This window comes from Pelmatolapia mariae, linkage group LG23, assembly GCF_036321145.2.
Source record: "Pelmatolapia mariae isolate MD_Pm_ZW linkage group LG23, Pm_UMD_F_2, whole genome shotgun sequence".
In the NCBI taxonomy this organism is placed as follows: domain Eukaryota; kingdom Metazoa; phylum Chordata; class Actinopteri; order Cichliformes; family Cichlidae; genus Pelmatolapia; species Pelmatolapia mariae.
Window position 1 is genome coordinate 23,734,070 of NC_086246.1, and position 22,421 is coordinate 23,756,490.

At 40.5% G+C, this 22,421-nt stretch overlaps 1 protein-coding gene across 2 annotated transcripts in view; it reads right to left on the minus strand.

The window, feature by feature from the left end:
- The window catches only part of acvr2ab (activin A receptor type 2Ab), a 72,763-nt gene extending 51,138 nt beyond the window's left edge, over positions 1-21,625 (minus strand). For both annotated transcript variants that reach the window (XM_063467107.1, XM_063467106.1), the window contains exon 1: positions 20,661-21,625. In XM_063467107.1, coding sequence (XP_063323177.1) covers positions 20,661-20,715 — 55 coding nt within the window. In that variant the 5' untranslated portion in view covers positions 20,716-21,625. The remainder of the gene's footprint in view (positions 1-20,660) is intronic.
- Positions 21,626-22,421: the final 796 nt, after the last annotated feature.

Here is a 22,421-nt window from a genome sequence, read left to right on the forward strand (position 1 = left end):
TTCTCTCTGCTGGCTGGTGAAACCCATGAAGTGTTTGATTAATTTAAAGTCCTTGAGCTTGCGTGGCAGGAGGCCTTTTTGTCCCTCTGAGTTTGAAGAGCAACACTTACAGTTTAAAGAAAAAAGGCAAGGGAAAAACAACAACAACAATAACATCTGCCAAACGGGCCCCATTTCAGCCTCACAGTTTGGAAAATATGCCACTGCTTCATATAAATAAATGTATATTTGGCTCCTTGCCGCTGCCAGTTGTGTTAACACCACAATGATTCAACCTATATCGTGGCGGAGGACGCTTTGCAGTCGGTTTCACTCTCCTATCAACACCATCACGTTTCTGGTTTCTCTGACACGTAATCTCGGGGTCGTGGAGGGCAGAAATATGGCATTAGCTCTAAGTAATAATAATAAAAAAAACAACAACAAAAAAAAAAACAAAGAAACCCGGGACCTGAGCTTATCATCAGTGGACAATAACGGCGTTTAAATGTGACATTTCAGACTCGAGAACAGCCCATCCGAGCGTTTTCTGCCTGACGACTGTTGTTGAGGAATACAGGAACTAATATCCAATTTCCTGTGTGCGAGGCCCTGGTCACAGGGGCAGGCTGTGTTGCACTCTTGCTCTGCAGCCTCATAATGAAGTGGCATTTTGGCGGGCCGGGCCTGCGCTCAGCACTGCGTGCACTGAAGTAGGTAAACAACTCATTCATCAAGGCTTTTTTTGTGTGCCTGCCAGCAGCGGGGATTGTTCGTTATGATGGAATTTGTTCTAAGGATCAACTTATCATCTGCGTCCGGGGCCCAGATGAAATAGATTGGAGGTGATGTATGGACGTTTGGGGCGCTGGTTTGTGTGGGAATCAGCCCGACCCGCTATGTAAAAAAAAGAAAAGAAAAAAGAAACTCAGCATGAGCGATGGGCTTTGAATAAAGACGTTTGGGCTGAGACCACAGGTCAAAACGCCGTCTGCAGAGCTGGCCTCTTGGCTTCCCGGCAATGCTCTTTTTTTGCTCCTGATGCAACCTGACACTCCTCTCCCTCCCAAGATAACTGACTCAAGACACGACTAAATGCAGCTTTTGCATGTCGGAGAAAAACTTCTAATCGTAGCGGTGTTGAACACTCGGCCGCGAAAAGCCATGCACGTGGAGCAGAGGCAGTTCCAAAGTTGTGCAGCAGAGCAGTGAAATAAGCAGGGAGCACAATGAGTGCCAGTCCAGTTTAGACATGCACACAGAGAAATAAACAGAATTGACATGACTTCGGGGTCACGTTGGGTTCAGGCAGAAAAGGTTTTATAAGCCGTCAGGTCTTGTTTCGAGCTGCAGCTCTTCCTCTGATGGTACTTTATCAAATAGGTATCTATCTTTAATAGAGGAAAAGCAAAAAAGTCCACATGGAAAATGAGTGAGTGTAAAGCTATGATGCTGAGACGATTTGCTGTCAGATTGTGGCACATGGAGAGGGTGTAAAACTGATTCAGTTGCAGTTGTTAAACAGCTTGAATGTGTTTTTAAAAGTGTGTACCAGCCCTGAAAGAACCCTCTGTACTAATGAATTTATGATGGCTCAAAAATGCAAACGCACAAAATTTCTACTCACCAGCCCCATGTACTTCCAGGACCTCTAGTCATTATTTGAAGGTAAAATTTTGCATGATTTCATTAAATATACTAAGGTTATTGTTTAAAAAAAATCCAGGTGACTCTAGTGGGAACTTTTCACAGACTATTCGACCTACTTTATATTAAAAGACCCTTATTTTACAATCTCCTGTTACAACGCCATATCTCGATTTTTGGAACGTGGCCCACTTGATGGGCGAGACTGGACTTGAAGGCATGAGTGTACCATCGTGTCGGTGTTGGTGGCATCATTTAGGTGACGTAATCAGTCCAGGAGCTCAGATTAAAGAGAGAGAGAGATACTGCAACAGCCTTAAAAAAAAAACATCACAACTCACTGAGAAAAAATTAAAACTCATTGCATCGTTTCCTAATTTCAACTCTTTTTCAAGTGCCAAGGTTGTAGTTAACCAAAACTAAGATAATAATCAAAAAGAGTAAACGTAACACTGAAACTAATAAAAACTAAACTGAATTTAAAAAGAAAAAAGTCAAAATGAAACAAAAATAAAAACTGTGCTAACTCAGTTAAGCACCACTATAAGTGGCTATGGAGGACAGAACAACAATAACAAGCTCAGTTTGAGACAGTTTTTTTTCTTCTAAGTCAGAGAGGGGGACCATGAAGCCCCGCCTGCTTGCCTTTCAAACCTTTTCACGACGAGCAGCCAATAAGAGGAAAGACTGCTTTAAAGGGGTAGCAGGAGCTACACTCAGGAGTTGCACAGAGATAAAGAAGGATCATTTTTTAACTTTGAATCATGCAAAGCAACTGTAGCAGTTAAAAGTGAAAATATCAAGTCTGAGTTTGACAGAGTCTCAGTTAGTTTGACCAAATGTTGTGCTTTCCTCCTTTTTTTCTGCCTGAACAAATGTTATTATTTTTATTATATCATCATTATATCATTTCAAAAATGTAACTAAAATGACTTAAAATTACAGTAATGGAAATGCAAAGTCCCTAATAATCATAAACAGCCCACTGCAGAGTAGTCGCATGTAGTAAAGACTTGAATTATTTGCACCTCTTCATAATCCTTGTAGGCTCAGCTGTACTTAACAAGTAGTTCATGGCTCTTTTGATTTGATAGTAAAGGTTGCTGAACCCTGGTCTTGGGGTGGAAGTAGAGCCGTCAAAAATCCTGCATGTCTGAGACCTTATCTGCTGAGCAAAATAAAAAAAACCAAACAAGTACCTGAACAAACTAAACATAGTGCTACTTCTCTATATCCACCATCCCATCTTTCTCCCTGACTCCAAAAACGTGGGCACTGCCAGTTAGAAATGCATCCCACCGCCTGCCTCCGGGGCAGCTCCTGGTCGGCTCGGATAAAGATTTTTTCCACCATTTATAGCCGCTCCACTATCACAGGCATTAGGCAGCAGGGGCGGCATGGGAGACCATCGTCCCACGGTGAGGTTACCACCTCACAGTATGGATATTATGCACAATTTCAGAGCCCTGGCAGCAGATTGTTTTATTTATTTATTAAAAAAAAAAACCACTGTACAAAGTGTGATGGAGCCACTGCTAACGGAGCTGCTTCATCAGATTTTCTGTGCCGATTTTTAACCTCAAATAGGTGACAATCGCAGAAATGACAGGAAAGATGACGAGCTTTGTTCTTTGCATGTCAAATTATGTCAAATTAGACTAGCTGGGAGGGAAAGTTATATAATTGCATTCATTTAATTTCCAGCAGCAGCAGCAGCAGCAGCGGTTGAATAAATAGGGAGGTGAATGTCTGGTCTGTGCATAAAAACGCTCTTTTACTTATTTATTTATTTTACAGTAGACAGTAATTTTACAGAGATCTCGCTGGAGACCTGTGTTAATGCTCAATCAGATGGTGTCGTGACACGGCAGGGGTGGTTGGGTTGGCTCGGGCGAGCCGGTCACAAAGACCGCACTCTTTCCACGGTTGGGGAGGAGGGGGAGGGCATTAAAAACCACCGCACTCAGCAACTGAATCCAATCCCTTTAATCCTCGCTGGTATGCCCGAGCCCGGCAGTCTCCGCCTCAATTAGCGCTGATGGAGTCCGCCGTCGGACAGGTCAGGGGAGCACCTGGGTCTCCTTAGCCTTGAGTGGTGGCAGGGTGTAGGAGCGAATACCAGCACGGCAGCCCCAGTGTCTCTTGTGCGGTCGGCCTCTGCGTGCCGTACATTCTTTACAGGACGAGCAATTTAAAAGTGCCTTGTTATCTCTCCGCAGAAGGATCTGCCAAAGTCCCCACCTCACCCCACCCGCCTGCTGCTCCCCTCGGATCCCCCACCCTCTCTGTGCTTGAAATGTTTGGATTTATTTGAAGGGTATGTTAAGTGCCACTTGGGCTTAAAGCTGAACTGCTTATTGAGTTTGCACTGATGCTGCAATATCTGCAAGCCTGCAAGCACGGGCGTTTCAATTCATTTCTATAAAACAAGCAATCAATGAGCAAAGACTAGAGGAGGGGGGAGAGGCAGGAGGCAGAAGAGCCATTGCATATGCATGCATATATATATATATATATATATATATATATATATATATATATATATATATATGAATGAGGAGATTGACTCTTTGCAAGGCCAATTCTCTCTGAGAAATTTCCCCATCATCCTCTCCCGTGAAGATCCTGAAAGGTAAAACCTGTAGGCAAAACATACGAGCCTACCTTTTATTTGTGAGCATTACTGAGTAGAGTGCACACAACAAAACACAGTGAGCTGTGCTCCATCTTAGTACTCTTAGTATTTTTTTTAAAGTTGCAGGGTAAAAATAAAACAACTGTACTTAAAAATTAAAATTAAAAAACTTTTAAGAGTCAAAACAACACCTTATATGGGGTAAACTGGCCCTTTGCAAGCTCATCAATTTAGTCTGATGACTATCAGAGCATGTTTGCATGCTTTAATGTCAGCATGGCTCCACATGTCACCAGTGTAAGACCTCTGAAGAGCTGTGAGGCATCATCGCAGCTGTTAACAGGATGCTTCCGCCACATGTGGGTTCAAACTTCCTCTCTAAATGTTTTTTTTAAATACACATGAAAACAGTCAAAATCACCTGTGACTGGAAAATAGTTTGAAAGTTAGTCTTTGTATCACTATTTTATGCACGTACAGTTGTTGGATAACATAACATAACAAACAAACAAACAAACAAAAAATAAGTACACAGATAAGAACAGCTATACCGTGAATTTGGCTTGTTGTGTTTACAGATGGCTGCAGTCCTTAAGTTCATGGATTCATTCACCACCACTCTCTCTCCAGTTTGTCTATACTCTGTGCTGTACTTTATAAGAAAGGTAACAAGACAAAAAGGCCCAGAATGCATCATAAAAAACCCAAAGATGTAGCATTAGCATACTGGCTTCTGACCTTTTGTGTGGACACTGCTATATGGAAAAGAGCTGGCCACACCCTGTAATAAATGACATTAAAATCACTGATATAGTCTGGCTCTGAGCGGTTAAATACCTAAAACTGTGCTGCCAAGACTAAGAAGATGTAACTGTGATAAATAAATGTCAGACTCAGTCGAAAACAAAGTACTGGCTAATCTGGCCTCTGTGTAACATACAGAGCAGGGAGTCTCCAAGTATGGGCCGCGAATGTACTGCAGAGGTCACTTACAATAACTCAAACTCTTAATTCTTAAAGATTTTTTTTAATTTAAATAAATAAGAATATAAACTGTCCCCTCTTTCCATTTTCTCCATAGGGCTCACTGTTAAGTGGCCGCCCGCTTGATATACTCCTCAATGAGAGCCATCATGGCCGCCTTTTGGGCCCACGGTTGTTACTGCTGTCGGCTCACAGCAAGAAGGTCATGGAGTTGAATCCGTCAGCTGGCTGAGGTCTTTCTATACATCTCCTCCAGCTACCCCAGCTTCCTCCCACAGTCCAAGAACATGGATGTTAGGTTAATTAGTGATCTATGTGATGTGAATGTTTTTCTGGTTGTCTAACCCTGTGATAGCTGGGATAAGCTCCAGCCCAACTGTGACTCGGTGCCCTTTTAAACTTTTATACATCTTAATCCAATAAAATACGATACATTTTTGTAGTCTGAAACAAAATCAAATAGATTATGCTATTAAAAAGAAATTTTTTTTCCAACCAGGTTTTGTTTTTTTTTTTGTTTTTTTAATTTGGTTTTTGCCCTGAAAACATTTGCATTTTAAAAAGAAACTCAACATAACAAAGGCACAGGATTTGAAAAGGACTTCTTTAGTATTATTTCTTATCCTCAACTTGTCTTCTATCTGGTCATTAGTAGAAGGGAGCTTAAAGCAGAAGCTTTGAGAGAATCCTTTTCAGTAAGTAAACTCATCAGAAGGTCAAAATGACTCAATGTAGACACACGGAAGATGCTTCTGTGCTCGTGTGATGATTGCAGTTGTGATTAAAAGGCTCTCACATTTCAAACTGGGCCGTGGCGGCTTGGGTACGGCTCATATAAAGGCCGTGCAGGGGAACTAGACACGGTTAGCCCACGCTGGATCACAGGCGGTGGCTGGTGCTGCTAGTGCGTATAACTACCGCACCGCCTTGCTCTGAGTCACCTCACATGGCCCTCCAAGACATGTCTGCCACTTAGCTATGTTCACTGTTTGCACTCGCCAGCTTCGCATTTGTACAAGACAGACCAATAAACGTTTGGAGTCACTGACCCCCCTGCTTCCCCACGCACCCACCGACCCCCCGCCACTGACCAACGACCTCCCTGACTCGCCGCTATTTCAAGCAAATTAACGACACAGCGGTCACAAGGCAGCGTGGCCAAAATAAAACCCCCCCAACACTCATGTATTTTCTGATTGAGATTATATTACAGGTGCAGTAAGCGATGCAGAGAATAGCCATAATGTATCTGCAGCGGTTTATGGTTTTGTTTACAATACCAATCATGATGAGTCAGTGATAAGCAGAGCCCTGCTGAGGAAAGAAAAAAAAACTTTTCTGTCAGGGGGAGGGGAAAAAAGTGAGAGTTTCAAGACTGAACAAATCCCTCTTCAATCGGCTACAAGAGCTGAAAGGCCTTGTAGCTGAGGTGGGGAAAAAAAGCAGCAGTATTTAGCAACCAGTCTTGAACTCTCTCCCCCTGCTTCTCCTCACTCCTTACCCTTCATTTCTGTTGTGTCACAGGTGTAGATTTAGAGAGCGATCATCTGTCCTCTCTTTCTTTCTGTCTCTCTCTCTCTCGCGCACACAGGTCGTCTTCTACTGCCAAAATATACTTTAAAACACAATTTCACACAACTGATGAACGTAATAATCCCTGCCTGCCGCACACGCTTTCAGTCAGCACACACAGAAAAACACAAGTTGACCAGGAGTCTGAACTATGGATGGAGAGTCTAATGAACAAGATTAAACGCTGGCCATATGTATCTGTGTGTGTGTGTGTGTGTGTGTGTGTTAATAGGCAACCTTAAACCCTTAACCACACCCTTTGATAACGAGCATGTGACACTTTGCTCCATGTTTGCAGAGTGTGGCAGTACTGAGTGGCTGCGCGACACTTCAGTTGAGTGGCTATAGTGCCAACATACTACTGCCCGTTTTCTGCAGAGCGGCGCTGTCGCCTGTCTCGTTTTTAAAGCTTGCTCGTCCACATCAAGTCACTGTACGAATGAGGAGGGAGCGAGAAAGGCAAGGCGCTGCCGCGGCGTAATAGCGTCTCAGAAACAACAGTTACATGGAGCTGTACGCAAAAAAAAACCCCTCAGAGATTCGGAAATGAAACCACAGCCAAGTGTGAAATACTGCAGTTCCTCTAGTGGCCACTCGAGGCTCCAAAGTTGAGTCAATCGATAGTCTCCTATGTGGAAATGGCCAACTGTACAGCAGAAATAGACACATTTCTAGCCTCCTCTATGGGCAGTTTCCCCACCTTTATGCCTCTACTGTAGATTAGGGGTGTGGCTCCTTTGATTGACAGCTGGAGCTGCTCGGCATCAGCCCTGCTAATCTGAGTAATTGAACTGGACCTCTTCACTGTCTGTGCTGCTGGAGGCTTTGGGAGTATTTTCATGGAAATACCTGATTAGAAGATTCAAGATTCTTTATTTGTCACATGCATGGTCATACAGGTATATGACTGAATTATGACTGTCTGTGCTGTACAGACCATCCTAGAAGCTTTTGCTTCCGCCTGAGTGAAATTTGAGTGTTTTATTAGGGCTCATTACAGAAAAACAAAAACAAGAAAGCAAGAAAAGAAAATCCCAGGGGCCCACCCAATCTTAAATCTTCACTCTAATCAAAATACAAGAGAAAGTGACACAGACTATAGGCTAGAAATTGCTAATGCTAGTGTGTCACAAATGTCAAGGCCAACGTATGACCCACCTGCCACTTGGACACAAACTTCAATACAAGAGCAGTAGGTTTAGATCAGAGTAATAAGTAATATCACAAACTACCTGCCTGTTATTATTGGTTTTAATTCACGTTTTATATAAATCATCATCCAATCATGCACATTAGTGCCAGAAACCTCTCTCAAACACATCTGAGGTATAAAAATCCAGATGCAATCCAGGAAAATCCAGATGTGTAAGAATTAATTCTTTAAGCGGTGACGTGTGCTGCTTTCACAAACAACCACCTAAAACCAGACACAAATAACAAAAGACCATTAGACCCAATTAAAACAAAAACGACTGTTACTAGGTCGACTTAGACGTCATGTTCCTGCTTCTGCTGCTCCGCGCATCCTAAATGGCTTTTGAGTTTTACAAGATGCAAAGTGACAGCAGCAATAAAGGCAGGATGACAAGCTCGCATTATTACAACTGAGCAGCATTCAACCAGGGCCAACCGAGTTCCCGGGTCACCGTTACCCTTTGGTGGTTTTGTGGTGAGAAGAAGTTAGAGCGACCTTCACGACAGTGAGGAATCTTGGCAAGAGGTGGCCGAAGAGGTGGTGGAGGAGGAAGAGGAGGAAGGAGGTTGTGTTAAGTGTAAAGCAGGCGAGGACCCTTGAGAGAGCCTGAAACAAGAGCATGATGAATGTACAGCTCGCAGTTTTTAATCAAGGATCAAAGCCGGGCCTCTCTGTCTGAGCAGCCAGCCTGTCTAGACTGAAACTCTCCCAAGCACATAAAGCAACATCTGCAGGATGCATTAATTACAGTAAAAGACTGTTCTGGACCGATCTCTGGGGTACCGGCACATCAAGTGGTCTAGACTGAGACGCTATTTAAGGATAGCTGGATTCAGAGACTCCCATATCATGAAATATCCACACTAAAGGTGATGCGGCAATCCTGAACTTCCATCTGCCTTTCATTTGTTTTAATTCGAGTCAATTTAATTTGCTGGCTTCCCATTATACGGGTCACTCAGTCTGGATTTGCATTATAAGCTTTTAGCTCTCATCCTCCGTGACTGTAAATAAGATGTGGCAAACATAAGAAATGGGGGCCAGTACCTGCCCCCAATGTTTTAAGTCATTAATTACTGTAACTTGACTGCAATAGGATTTTTAGGACCAATAAATTGTTGTTATAAAAATCAGATATGTTGGAAAATACCTTTATTCTTGCAGGTACATGAAAACACAAACAGATTTTACGCAGTTTAAAAAATAATCTTTTTAATTGTCACAGCAAGTTGTGGATTAGTCATCTCCACTCAGCCTGGATCAGCAGGTTATTATGAACAGAAGAGTTGCAGATTGCCCTCTGGTTGCAACGTCAACACTCAACTCAGGATTAGAGCTGGGCGATAGAATGATAACGATATGTATTGCGAAATAACTTTTTCTCGATAGAAAAATTAAACTATTGCGATAGGCCTCATCTCTCGTGTCCTCTTTAAAAAAAAAAAAGAAGAAAAAAAGAACAGCCAATCCAAATTAAGTAGCGCAGAGCCGAACCAATCACAGCCGCAGCGTCACGTCACGTGACTTGTTACGTACAGCACAAGTGCCAAGGCGCACATGTGTATTTGTTTTTGCAGCCGGGCTGCCCAGGTAATGGAGGGAATGAGTTTGCCGACTAGAGAAAAATCAACCGAGAGCGTGAGCGAAGGTTACCGAAGAAAAAACCATGATGGTTCCAATGCCGGAGAGCTTATCGAACGGAAGGGCCATAGACGTTCCGTAGTGTGAAGGTATTTCGGCTATTTCAAGTCTGACAAAAAACAGAGTAGCGCGCACTGTAAATTGTGCCGAAAGCAAGTCTGGAAATACAATAAACCGGTGCATGCTCAATCTCTGACTGAAAGCGCTAATTCGTCATTCGGCTTTTGTCAGACTAAAGTCACTGTTAAAACTGTTTGAAAAGCTAAGCTATACAACAAGGAGAGATTGAGAATTTCCTTTTAGTTCTGTTTATTTGATATTGACAAAAGTTAGTCAATTTTGTCTGTTCTTCTGTAAAACAAACTAAGATTTATTTTTAGAATTAAAATTTTGTTTCTAAGTGGAATTGACAATTTAGTAGTCTGTTTTGTTTGTTCTATTTTGAAACTTAAACTCTTTAGCGGCTGCCTTTTGCGTAGTTTGCAATATTTGCCTTTATTTATCTGAAACTGAAGTCTCATGTTCCTTAAGTACATCTACCCTGTTGAACTTATTATGGGAAATAAATATTTAAATCAAAACAAGCTGCATATTATTTCACATTTTACTTGTGAGCAACGGCACATTTAAATCTTACAAATATAGTTATTTGGCTTATATCGTGATATATAGCGTTATCGCCTGAAATGAAAAAAACATATCGTGATATGAAAAAATCTTATATCGCCCAGCTCTACTCAGGATTGAACGGTGTTTCTCCTACATCTTCTTCACTTTTAAAATTTTCATTCAGTGACCATAACATAACAATTGCCAATACTGATTTATCCAGAAATAGCTAATATTGAGAGACACAATATATTTAGGAAAATATAGAGGTGCTAGGTCCTGTTCATATGCTAAAAATAAGGTAATTTTAGCCTATTTCCAGGTGGCTGCTATGCAACATAAAAACATCATAATCTCTTGTATAATTCAACTGTTTTGGACATAAATGAGACATTATTTGTCAAGAAGTTAAGGTGTAAGAAAAGTGCTGTATTTACCTAAATGAAAAAAGCATTTTATCCCGTTGCTAGTTGGTTGCTAAGCAACCTGATGACATCCAAATACCTGATATAGATAAGAACTTTCGGCGACTTAACATGTACCTGCATGATCAACTCCTGATTGTGTAGAACAAGTTTTATTTCATGCATTATAGTAAGGTTCTTGTATATTAAGCTAGCAGCATACGAAGTAATCAAACAGACTTTTTTGTGGCCAAATAAAGGTCTAACCTACAGGCCCAAAGGCCTATTGGGGAAATATGTTATGCTGAGCATTGTATAAACAAGATTTTTGAATCATAAAGACTTTATTGTTTAGTTACAAAAACTCTAATGTGTAGCATTTCTGTTTTTTCACTGCAAGCTATGAATTATAATGTACAAGTAAGGGTGGTCGCTTAAACAAAACGCTCCACTACATTTACTTCAAGCTTAAATAAATGTGAAAAAACTATAACAGATCACTGAAAATGCAGCTGTTTTTTAAAGAAACCTCAGACTGTTTTTCAACAGTTTTCCGAAAGGTTTCCTCTACAAATTATAACTGTTGTCTGGCAAATTTTGTGGTGAGTGAGGGAAATCAACACTCACAGTTTCAGCATATTTAAAATAAATAAATAAATAAGTAGTGGTGCTGGATCACTTTTCACAAAGTACTTCTTTCCTCTTAAAAGATTGTGGGGTTTAGGGTATTATGGTTTCAATGGATTGGCCCATTTGACCTCAAACTGGGCTGCATTTTTGTCGCTGACAGGATGAAAGCCTGCAGCAGTTGTTGAACATGCGACCTTTCAGTTACCCAGCGGCCTCTTCTCCCCACCTGTCTCCTACGATACATCAGGTAGAGTATAAAATGGTGGATATTTGCAAGAAATGATATGGAGGTTGTCTCAGTCTCTTTCTACAAACACTAGAAGAACTGTTTTCAGTATTGAGTATTTACTACTCCAGAGTGAGAACAGTACATTAGAGGAAATCATTTGCATACTACTTTAAACACTTTGACTGCACGGCTCTGTGTGGCAATACTCAGTCCGACAACAGTGGGAGCAGGTTGGAACAAATCCCTGCAGCAGGAGAAAGAAAATCCCCTCGATAGTAATCATGCTGTTTTGATGATATTTAATTGGAGTCAAAGTTTAGACAGTCATTCATGTGGTGAGTTGGTTTTAGGGAGGCTTTGAAATCTCTTAAAACGTCCTTGTAAGATTTCAAACTAGTTATTTTTCTTGTGGCATTCGCTGCTCACAAATATAATCAAGTTCGATGTTGATTTAAGTTCATTGGAGTTCAATGACCGTGCAGACTTTGCCAACATATAAATAAGCAGAGAACAAGTGAACTTTGCAAAGATAATCTGCACTGTTTTTTTTCTTTCACTTGTTATTTACTTTATTTAACGTCGGCCTCATGAAAAATAACAGCGATAACTTTCACTGATCGGAGTTTAAGAGAAATCATAAAGTGGAGGCATTATGTTTTTCCTTATTCCACAACCACAGCTTGATTTTAGGAATTTTTTTAACCTTATTGAACAAGTCTGTTTTATCATATTTATTCTTAAAGATAATCAACATAATTTAAGCTAACTTGTTAAAAGTTTGGTTTTTAATTTCGTTTTTGCCAACATAAAAGAATTTCCCAACTTTGACCATAAATAAAGAATTTATCTTAGCTCAGTGAACAATAGTGAATAATTTCCAGGGTTAACAGGCAGGAAATCCTGGTTGATGTCTCACTGGGAGCTCTGCTCCCCCCCCCCCCCCTTTCGCTTCCATCGACTAGTTACGATAAAACATGCCCTTTCACAACAGTGACCCTGCTCATTGAGAAATGACCACTTACTGACTGACTCACTCTCACTTTTGAAATAAAGTCCATCAACTCCTCACAAAAATGTTATCCTATCAATGTGGGCCTCTCATGTATACTAAAACCAAAGTAATACTCAGGTTATACATGTTGTTAACACTGTTGGTTCAGTGTGTGAGCAGCTGCTATTTGCTAGACTGACTGTGGACAGTTTAACATTTTTAACATATTATTTTAACCATATGTGGTGATGAACACGACTCTGACTCATCGCAATTTCCTCACTGACAATGCATGCTTAAGTAAGTTTATCATCCACTTCAGAAATGCAATTACCAGACTGCATACGCCACCCACAATCCAGTGTGTACAGAAGCACGAAACACCTGGATACAGGCTAAATTTAACCAACCGGTCGAGGGTCATAATTTCCCCAGCCATGTTTGGCAACATGCTGTCTTGGGTCAACATTTTACCTCGGTGAACACGAGCTAGTGCAGCGCTTTGTTTTTCTTAAAGCATAGAATGATACACAGCCTTGGAAGGAGGCTGTCCGGTTAGTTGGGCCCAATGGGAAATAGAGGCTACATCTGGCCTTAACAAATACACCTGTGCTTTCGAAGCCTAATGCATAATGCAAGAGAACATATTAGAAATAGATAGGAATAGGGAAAAAAAATGGGACAGAGCTGATGGCTGGCCTCAGACCACTCGAGGAAGCAGCCAAAGCACTGCAGCGCAAAGATAGAGGGGGGTTTAGTCACATGCAAGAGGTTTAAATCTAATGGAAAATTAAGTTTTTCATTAATTTAGTTTGTAGCTTTGTTAAGCTTTCAGCACAACACAGGAGCGTCTTCAGCCAAACCACAATAAAGCTACACACATTCTCACTTTCCACTCTTTGGCTTAACTATTGATTCAGTGCACTTCACTGATTTTTAACCGGTTACAGAGTAAATAATCAGCTCAGTGAGCACGAGTAAACATTTCATGGTTTCAGTCTGCTACTGGGACCGTTAGTCTTTACTTTCCATGATTGGATTTTTACCCCCCTCCTACCTAAAGTGTTTTTTTGGAGTCCTCAGTTTAACATTAAAAACACTTTACACGACATCTAATGATTAACTGTGCCTGGAAAGGAACGCCAAATGAGTTGAATTGTGTTTAACTGAGTGAATTATAAAGGTCTAAAGGTTTAAAAGCCTCACAGAGAGCATCACTGTGATGATAATACAAGCCATGGTCATGATTTTGGGATATTCAAATAGTCATTAAGTTGTTAAAAAGAAACATCCAACAGATCAGGCAGCTATTTTCCATTGTTTTTATCTCAGCCTGGCAGCCACCTGGTTGGCAGCAAGGATTAAACAGCAAAAGAGGGATCAACTGACAAATCATATAAACTTGGTATGAAGTTACAAAATAAAATAAAACTTTGCTACAATTCAATCCTAATGATTTATAGGTCTGAAATTGTACAGTACAATGGAAAAGTCCCAGTTTGTGCATTTTTTTTAATTAATATATTTATTGGAGCTTATTAAAACAATGAATAAATACAGATACTGATACCTAGTAAGAGAAGACGCAGGGGCTACCAACTACCAGACATCAAGATGTCAGCGTAGTGAGATTAGATACTGTTACCTTCATAAGTGTCTGAGAGAGCAACAAAAAATAAATCTGCCAGGTAAATCTCGAATGCATAAACAAACTCTACATAGTCATCTGAGCATGAATGCGGTGGGCCATCTTTGACGATTTTTAGTTTTGCACAGCTGTGGTTCTGGTATAAACTGGGAAGTCGGTGGATTGCTTGCCAGCTTCTCTAGTCCACATGTTGTATCGATGGGCAAGACACCGACTACCGACTTATAGCGGAAGGTGCTTTGAGTGTTCAACTTAAGCAGAAAGGCACTTTATACCAGTTCATTCAACATTTACTCAAAAAAACCAACAAATAAATACCTGAAAATGATTATTCATTCATTATTATAAAATTATTATTACTTGCAGAGCTGAGAAAAGAGTGTCTATCTTTTCGAATCCTTCACAGCAAGGACATATGGGGTCAACTAAAAAGAAATAAAACAAACAAATGCTATTTAGAGTGTAATTGCAAATCTGGTGGCAGAACCACCTGACCTGTTAAATTGCAACTGGTGAACGTTAGTCAGCCCCAGCTTAATGGTAGCAGGACACAGAGACCCCGGACTGGTCATCAACTGAGATTTGAGTTGATGTGCAGCAGAGCTGAAACTGAATCATCGGCTCTGTCGTGCTGCTGCTGAGGATTTAAAAAAGAAAAAAAAAAAAAAAAAGAGAGAGAGAAAAGAAACAGGAAATAAAAAAAACAAAACAACAACAACAACCCAGAGCTGCTTCATCCTCGCCATACTGATGTAACCTTACACTGGTGTGCAAGAGGATCAATGTCTGTGTGAAACTGCTGCAGTGTACAAAACAGGAGGCCAAATGTACAGGCAGCGCACGGGACACGACTTGTCCGTCTCTTGGCCTCTGTGGTGGAGAAATCTAAACACCCATTTGCTCCAAATTACTGAAGAAACATGGCTGTAATAACAGGGTTTGACCTCTGCAGCTCTTGACTGATTCGCTGAGTTACAGTCACATCAGGTCTGACGAATAGAGAGGAAAAGGGAAGCTTCTTGTTGCTTCAGCTTCGCCAGAAATAAAGAGACAGTCACAGGGTAGGGTAGGGTAGGGTAGGTATTACTGTTAGTATGCATAATTGATTGCATTAGGAAGGCCACACCACAATCGTTTGATCATTTGATTCATATGTTTGCACTTTCCCGGAACATCACCACCCCCACCCCCCACCCCAAAAAAACAAACAATTAAAATTTCTTTAAAAAAAAATCAAATCCCCACCTTTGAACTTAAAGAGTTCAGAGTAAGCCTCACTGGACCTGGATGTGCTGTTGCAGCACTGTAAATATTTACAAGCCTGCAGCTCAAGCTCACGAGATCTGAGGCAGAGGTCACCTGAAGACCATCAGATGACCAAAGGTTCAAGGTTCATCTGATAATGCTGCTGTTGGTGGTGCGGCGTTACCAGAATGTGCCCTTTAAGTTCAACAAAAAGATGTCCCATCAACTCTTTGGCAGGCAACTCTGTTCTCAGTTCTTCTTTACAGCAGGGCTGTCATGGCCATTTTTACATACAGCTCAGTGTTTATTGTCAGTGGGTTGGACCAGTAAAACTATTGCATAACAACATATAGCATAGTTGCACGTTGTTCCCCTTCCTTTCAAGTGTAAAGAAGTTTAAACACACATTTAATCCCTGAGAAGTCCTTTGGCAAATAAGTGAAATTTCACCATTAGATCTCAGGTTTTTCTACACAGGGCAGAAAAGCTGATGTAGTAAATAAAAGAAACCTGACAGCAGCTTAAACTTTAATAAATAAATGTGTAAAAAAAAAAAAAGAAAGAAAGAAAGAAAGAACAAAAGAAAGAAAAAAAGAAAAAAAAGAAAACGCGTCTGCAGCTCATTACCTGGTCTCAGTTCTTCAAGAATAGGATATCCACAGATAAAGTCTCGTTCTTACTGTGGCATTGCAGTAAAAACACAAATTTCTATAGTATTTAACAGAATACTAAGAGATAAAAAAAAAAAAAATCAATCTCTGTCATTTAACAGTTTATCTTTTATCTGCTTAATCTGGGGTAGCATGCCACATCTTTGTTAGTTAGAAGGCTGTTATACTGAAATAAATTTAGAGGGCACAATGTATGCCCTTCTCCATTTCTTTGCAGCTTTCCAAAACTGGTTTTCCCATTTGTTGTTCTCTTACATTTCTACTGGGGCTGTGCAATTCATCAATTTCAACACAATTCTGGCTTTCAACGATTATTAAAAAAAACTGGCTGATCGAGATAAAAACAATTATTTGGCCACATTCTGTTTTGCATTAAAGCTCGTTCTGCCTTTCAGCACATCGCTTTTGCCAATTTTGCTTTTTGTCAAGTTCACATTAATTTCTTTTCTTTTAAATTCTAATTAAAGTTTGAGTTTAAATAAAAAAGGCAACTTTCTTTTTTTTTTTTTAAGTTTAATGATTGACCTACTTTTCCAATGTCTCTGGAAAAAACCCACTGTTAAATAATGACAATCTTACCACTGATTGGGATTTTTTACCACAATCAAGAAGCTTTTCTTTAAAATGTAATTAAACAAAATGTAATTTTATATTACAGATGCTTGATATCAAACTTTTGCTTTCACTAAAAGTCCAGATTTACTCCCACTCAGAATGTGGTTGGGTTGAGGTTTAATAAATCTATTTTTTTTCCAACACCCAAGTGGAACCTTCTTCCGGCTGCTCTCTAATTCACACAGTGGATGGATTTGCATATGTGATTCGGCACTGATTTTTACAGACTCACTTGGATTTGTGACTCCACCTGGTTTTGAACAAAGAATCTTCTGCGTGTGAGGCCAGTGTATTAACCACTGCATCATGCTAAACAATGGGGATTTTGACTGTTTGCCATAACCAGGCAGCTACAGTTTGGACCTCTACTTATCAAACATGCCTCGGCTGAGTCCAGAAATTATATTTCCCAAAACTGCAACATCAAAACCATCCCTTATCGTCAGACGTTGATTTGGGTTTTTAAATGGCCCGCAGGCAGAACGGGATGTCCACACTTGAAGTCCTGAAATAATGGTGGCTGTCTTCAGAGGCTATGTGAGCAGACTAGTTTATTGTTTCCCCTACTGCCAAATAAGTTTCTGATAAATATTTAAGCTGCTTCTCTCAGTTTCATCTCACAGTGAATTGAAGCTGGTTAAAGGTGCATATTGAACATCACTGAAAAGCTACAGAGACCTCTCTCTGTTCATTTCTTTTGGCATGTTCATCAAATAAAAGCCACTCTGGGCCAAGTGCCCTGCCTTTATCAGAGGTTTTTCTTGAGCTGTGCCAATTCAACTCCGATTTCACTGAGGATTATTATTCCACCTAGTTCATTTCCCCACTTCAGACAGTAATAAGTGAGTGGAATAATCACCTGCAGCACCTGGCTTATAACTCCAACCAACCCCAACTATTACCATATTTGAGAAACCTTTTAATTTCTACCCAAAAGACACCCCCCGGGGGGGAGGGGGGGGGGGGATTTCTGTGAAAGTACAATTCTGCTGCAACTCGAGGGTTTATTTTACACTTCTCTTAGGTGTTAATTGGGGCAGCTTTCACACAGGTACACTGAGTATTTGGTAAACCGGCAGCATCTGTAGAGAAAACCGGTTCGGTGGAGCTGCACAAACACGCACAAACGGTAAAGTTAGAACATTTTCTGTTTATCCTGTAAGCCAACAGGAAAAGAAATTCTGCCTCTGGGCCTAATTTTTGTTTTCTTTTGTCAGCTCCAGTTACATCAGGCTCGCACCACAATCAAACCACATCGAGTGACACAACTGCAAATGGAAGTTAAACTCACTGCAGTGCTATTTTGTTAGCAACACCAAAACCTCAACTACTATGACACTTGTGTCAATTTCCCCACAAGTATTTACACTTCACATGGTCATAGAAGTGTCACGGGGTTTATATGAGGCTATATTAGCTCATTTTGGGAGGTGGAAGTGGTTCAATGAAGACTTACAGTGCAGTTTATAGCTTTAGAAAAAGTGGTTTCTACTCAATATTTTGCTTTTACAAGTCAAAAATCATTGCACACCACAGGGGAGATTCATGATTTTAGTTCTTTTTAGATCCAACAGGAGCATTTGAGACTGGATTGTGCTAAACCATAACTGTTTGCTTGTATGAGTTTCCTCTAATCTTTTAGAATAAACCGATTTTGGTCAAACTAACTCATCGTCTAGAGCTCACATTACCTGTGGTAAACCGCAAGGTTCAATTTTAGGTACCATCTCATTTTCTATTTATATGCTTCCTCCAGGCCAAGTTATACAAAGTTATAAATTCTTGTTCCACTCTAGATTTACTCGATCACTTGGTTACTTCAGGGGTTGCAAACCTTTACTATCAAAATAGTGTTTATTGAAGGTTTATAATGATAGTGACAGTCTATTAAGCATAAATTAGATACTTTACTACCTTTGACCACATCCAACTCCTTTACTGTGACTTATTTATTAATAACTGGTACTTATGTCATGTTTTGTTGCAAATTATAAAACTAAAATAACAATAATTTACTTTTTTAAATTATCAGCACAATGATAATAGCATGTACAAGCCTAATATGTATGCAATATTGAGTCCTACTTATGTTTACACAAATTAAAAACAGTCTCCTTCTATAATAACTAAGACAGACAGCAGCGCTAAATTTTTTTTAACATACTAAAAGTTTTTTTTGTTGTTTTTTTTTAAAATAAAGTCCATGTCAGAGTAATGATACGAAGCCAGAAGCCAACAGCTTGGGAGTGAAAGCAAACAGACCTGTTCACGCTTTTTAAATATTTGAATCCCCAGCTAGAGGGGTTTAGGACTAGCTATTTATGTGTATATTTCCACCAGTATTGAGGTTTAATTGCTTGCAAAATTAAGAGGAGAAGGTGTCCAGGCAAAAGATAAATGTTGGAGATTGATCAAAACAAGCATGGAGCTGGAGTTTTGTGACCCCTCTTAGCATTTTAATTGAGCATTATCTGTGGCATACCACAAGGTTCGATTTTAGGTCCTGTTATAGTTCCTATTTGTATGCTTTCCCTAGGATAAATAGATTTTAAATAGATACCTTATAATCCCTAAAACACACACTTCTCTTTAATTAAATGCATCAAAAAAATAAATAAATAAATCATACATCACGCTCTTCCCTGATCTAAAAATCACACAAACCACTCTGAAGGTGTCCTAGGACCCTAAAGCCAGCAGTCAGAAACGTACTCAGCTCTAACCTTTGAACTAGAAAAGTTACCCTTTCCTGCTTCTTCCAAATAACATCTACTATTAAAACTAAACAAAATATTAGCTGGAAAAAGGTTCATTCTTGTGCTTTGTCCAGGCTAAATTACTGCAAGTGAAACGCCACTCTCTCACCTCCAAACAGTTCAAAACGCAGCAGCGAAGCTTCTTACTGGTACAGACGGCATCACATCATCCCAATCCTCTGACTCCCAGTACATTTTAGATTTTCCTACTCATGCTTAAAGCCAAGTAGCAGAAATTCTGACCCCTTATATAACCTACTTCACATTGTTAGAAAGAGCCCCACCTGAGGAAGTGGAGGTGCTTCTCCCATCAGGAGCCCTTGGCTTTCTAAAACCTGCCTGAGCAGATAAGGCTCGTAAAATCTGTGACTTCCTGTAAAAACACATTTTTGTAACCTTGCTTTTAGTCATGTGATTTTTCCGTCTTTTTACCCTTTAATCATCTATTACGTTATATAATTGCTTGTCTGTCTCCCCTTTTATATTTGTTGCAAACTATATTATTCTCATTCTATTAAAAAAAAACCCAACAACAACAAAAAAAACAAAAAAACAAATTCAATGGATTTTGTACTATCAAACCAAACCCAAAGAGTAGATTTAAAATGACACACTTCAAGGTGATCAACTTCTCTTCCTAAAGAACAATTGCTCTCAGAATACTCCGGCAAGTAAAAAAGTAAAGTGTGAAGCATATCTCCCAGTCGCCCACATAAACAGCATGCCCTGCACTCCCGAGATGACCTCTCTTTCCTTTATCATCACTACACTGACATTCATTAAACATCCACCCCGGGGAAATAACTACATATAATGGCCGTCTACCAACACAGAGTGCTGAAAATGGCTTTTAGCATGTAGATGTAGAAAGAAACCACATGCATCCAGTTTGGCCAACGCGATTAAACATCAAAGCCTATTTTTCCCCCTTTAAAAATGGTGACTGATTACCTTTTATTTGCACTCCATCAACCCAAATCCCTGGCTGCTCCCTCATTAACTTCATAAAAACTCCAATTTGTACCCTTGTGTCCCACAAGAAGCCACTCAAGGGCCCTCTGACCCCCCTTCAATCTTGGGGCTCACTTGCAGTTTGCATGCACGCCAATGATGCCCAAAAAGAGGTTACACTCCTTACACATAACAGCAAGCTATGCACTGCACGGCTGACCGTACGCAACATACATTGCCCTCCACCTCCACACCCACCTGAAGAGCAGGAGATGAGGAAAACGGCGAAGGCCAATTTGGTGGCGTCTCCCATTTTCCATCCGAATCGGATCCTCTTGACTAGAAAGAGAATTTTACAAAAGCACAAAAAGCTCCAGAAAAAAATTTCAAAAAATCTCAAAACGATTGAGTCAAATTAAATGTCTTGTTGTCTCTGGAAATATTGCATCTTTTAAAAAAAAGTCAAGATCGAGTCTACATCCAAAATATCCCAGGTAATGCAAGCCTCACTAGTCCAAAAAAAGAAGACGGGAGGATGATGAAGAAGAGGAGGAGGAGGAGGGGATGGTCGCTGGTATTTCCAGGTTTATACACAAGCAATGCAGGGTGAACTGATGGCACTGGAGCCGGGGTTATCGTGTACTTGCCAGGTCTGCAGCAGCAGCATTGTTCACCTGTGCCCGGTGGTGCTATTTTTCAGATAAACGGTGCACAGACCCGAACCACAGCCGGGCAGGGCTAACATCCATCGGACTGCAAATCAAACGCACTCCGCTCTCCAATCAAACTTCTCCTCGGTGAGCTCCGTCGCATAGCTCTCAAAATGTCCAAACTGCGTCGAAAGGGAGCATTTCCACTCTCCCGCTATTTGCAAAAAATAATTAAAAAGCTTTATCTTAGGTGTTATATTCCGTGCAGAGGTTTCAGGCTTCGTCCGACGGTCCGGCGGGGCTGCCCGGCCACAACCACGGCTCCGTCCGCTCCAGCAGGGAAACAACCGATTACCAGACTGCCTTTCCCCCCTCCCGCTGCGACAGCCCTCTCCAAAGTGGGCCAAACAACCGTTCCCGGTCCAAAAGATTCGAACGAACAAGCGGAAAGACTATCATATGATAGCACTAGCCGCTGAAGCTGCCGTTAATCCACGTAGCTGTCGAGTTTAGGACGAGCTGATTTTCCCAAGTCCGTCTCCTCCTCGCCTCCTCTGCTCGGGACGATTTCAAGATGGCGTCACTGGCACCCTGTTAGGCTTACCCAGCTCATACAACGAGCTTCCAGCGAGGGTTTTCAAAATAAAAACCACAGCGTTTACGCTTGTCAACGAACTAAAACGGTTGTAAAGAGAAATTTTAGTTTACTGAAATAAAAAATAAAACTACGCAACCGAAGGAGAAAACCTATCCTTTTTTAGATAGATGTTTAGATGTCCTTTTTAAATGAATTTTATAAATTTTGTAAAAAGCCCGGAGAGGCTTTGGTGCAAACATTTATTTAAATCCTGAGTACTAAGTGACTGTTTCCATTATTATTTAGAAAATCTGCCCCCTAAATTAACAGAATTCTCAAAATGTTTCAAAATGACTTGACTTAAGATGTATTTTTGTGTTTCAATACAGTCTGAACTCTCTTAGGCAGCTTTCTTGTCATTTCTTGAAGTAGTTTTCGGGAATAGTTTTCCAGGCTTTATGAAAACCATTCAAAGCTCTTCTTTGGATGTTGGCTGCCCTTTGTTCTGTTTTCTGTCAAGGAGCTAAGTTTGCCTGCTCCCTTATTCGCAAGGAGTTGCCATGGCGGGTAGCTCCACGTCTTTGAGTGTGCAGATTTTGACTCTGGATGCCATTTGTGAGATTACTGTCTCTTCCCTCAAACGAACCGGGGATATTTAGCATGTTTGGCGAATTTGTAAACCAGTACACTATGGAGCCTCTATCAAGATGATCCCACATTGCTTCAATAATGTTGAGGTCCAGACTTCATTATTATTAATGGACTTTGTATAAATAAGAAAAAAATCTCTCT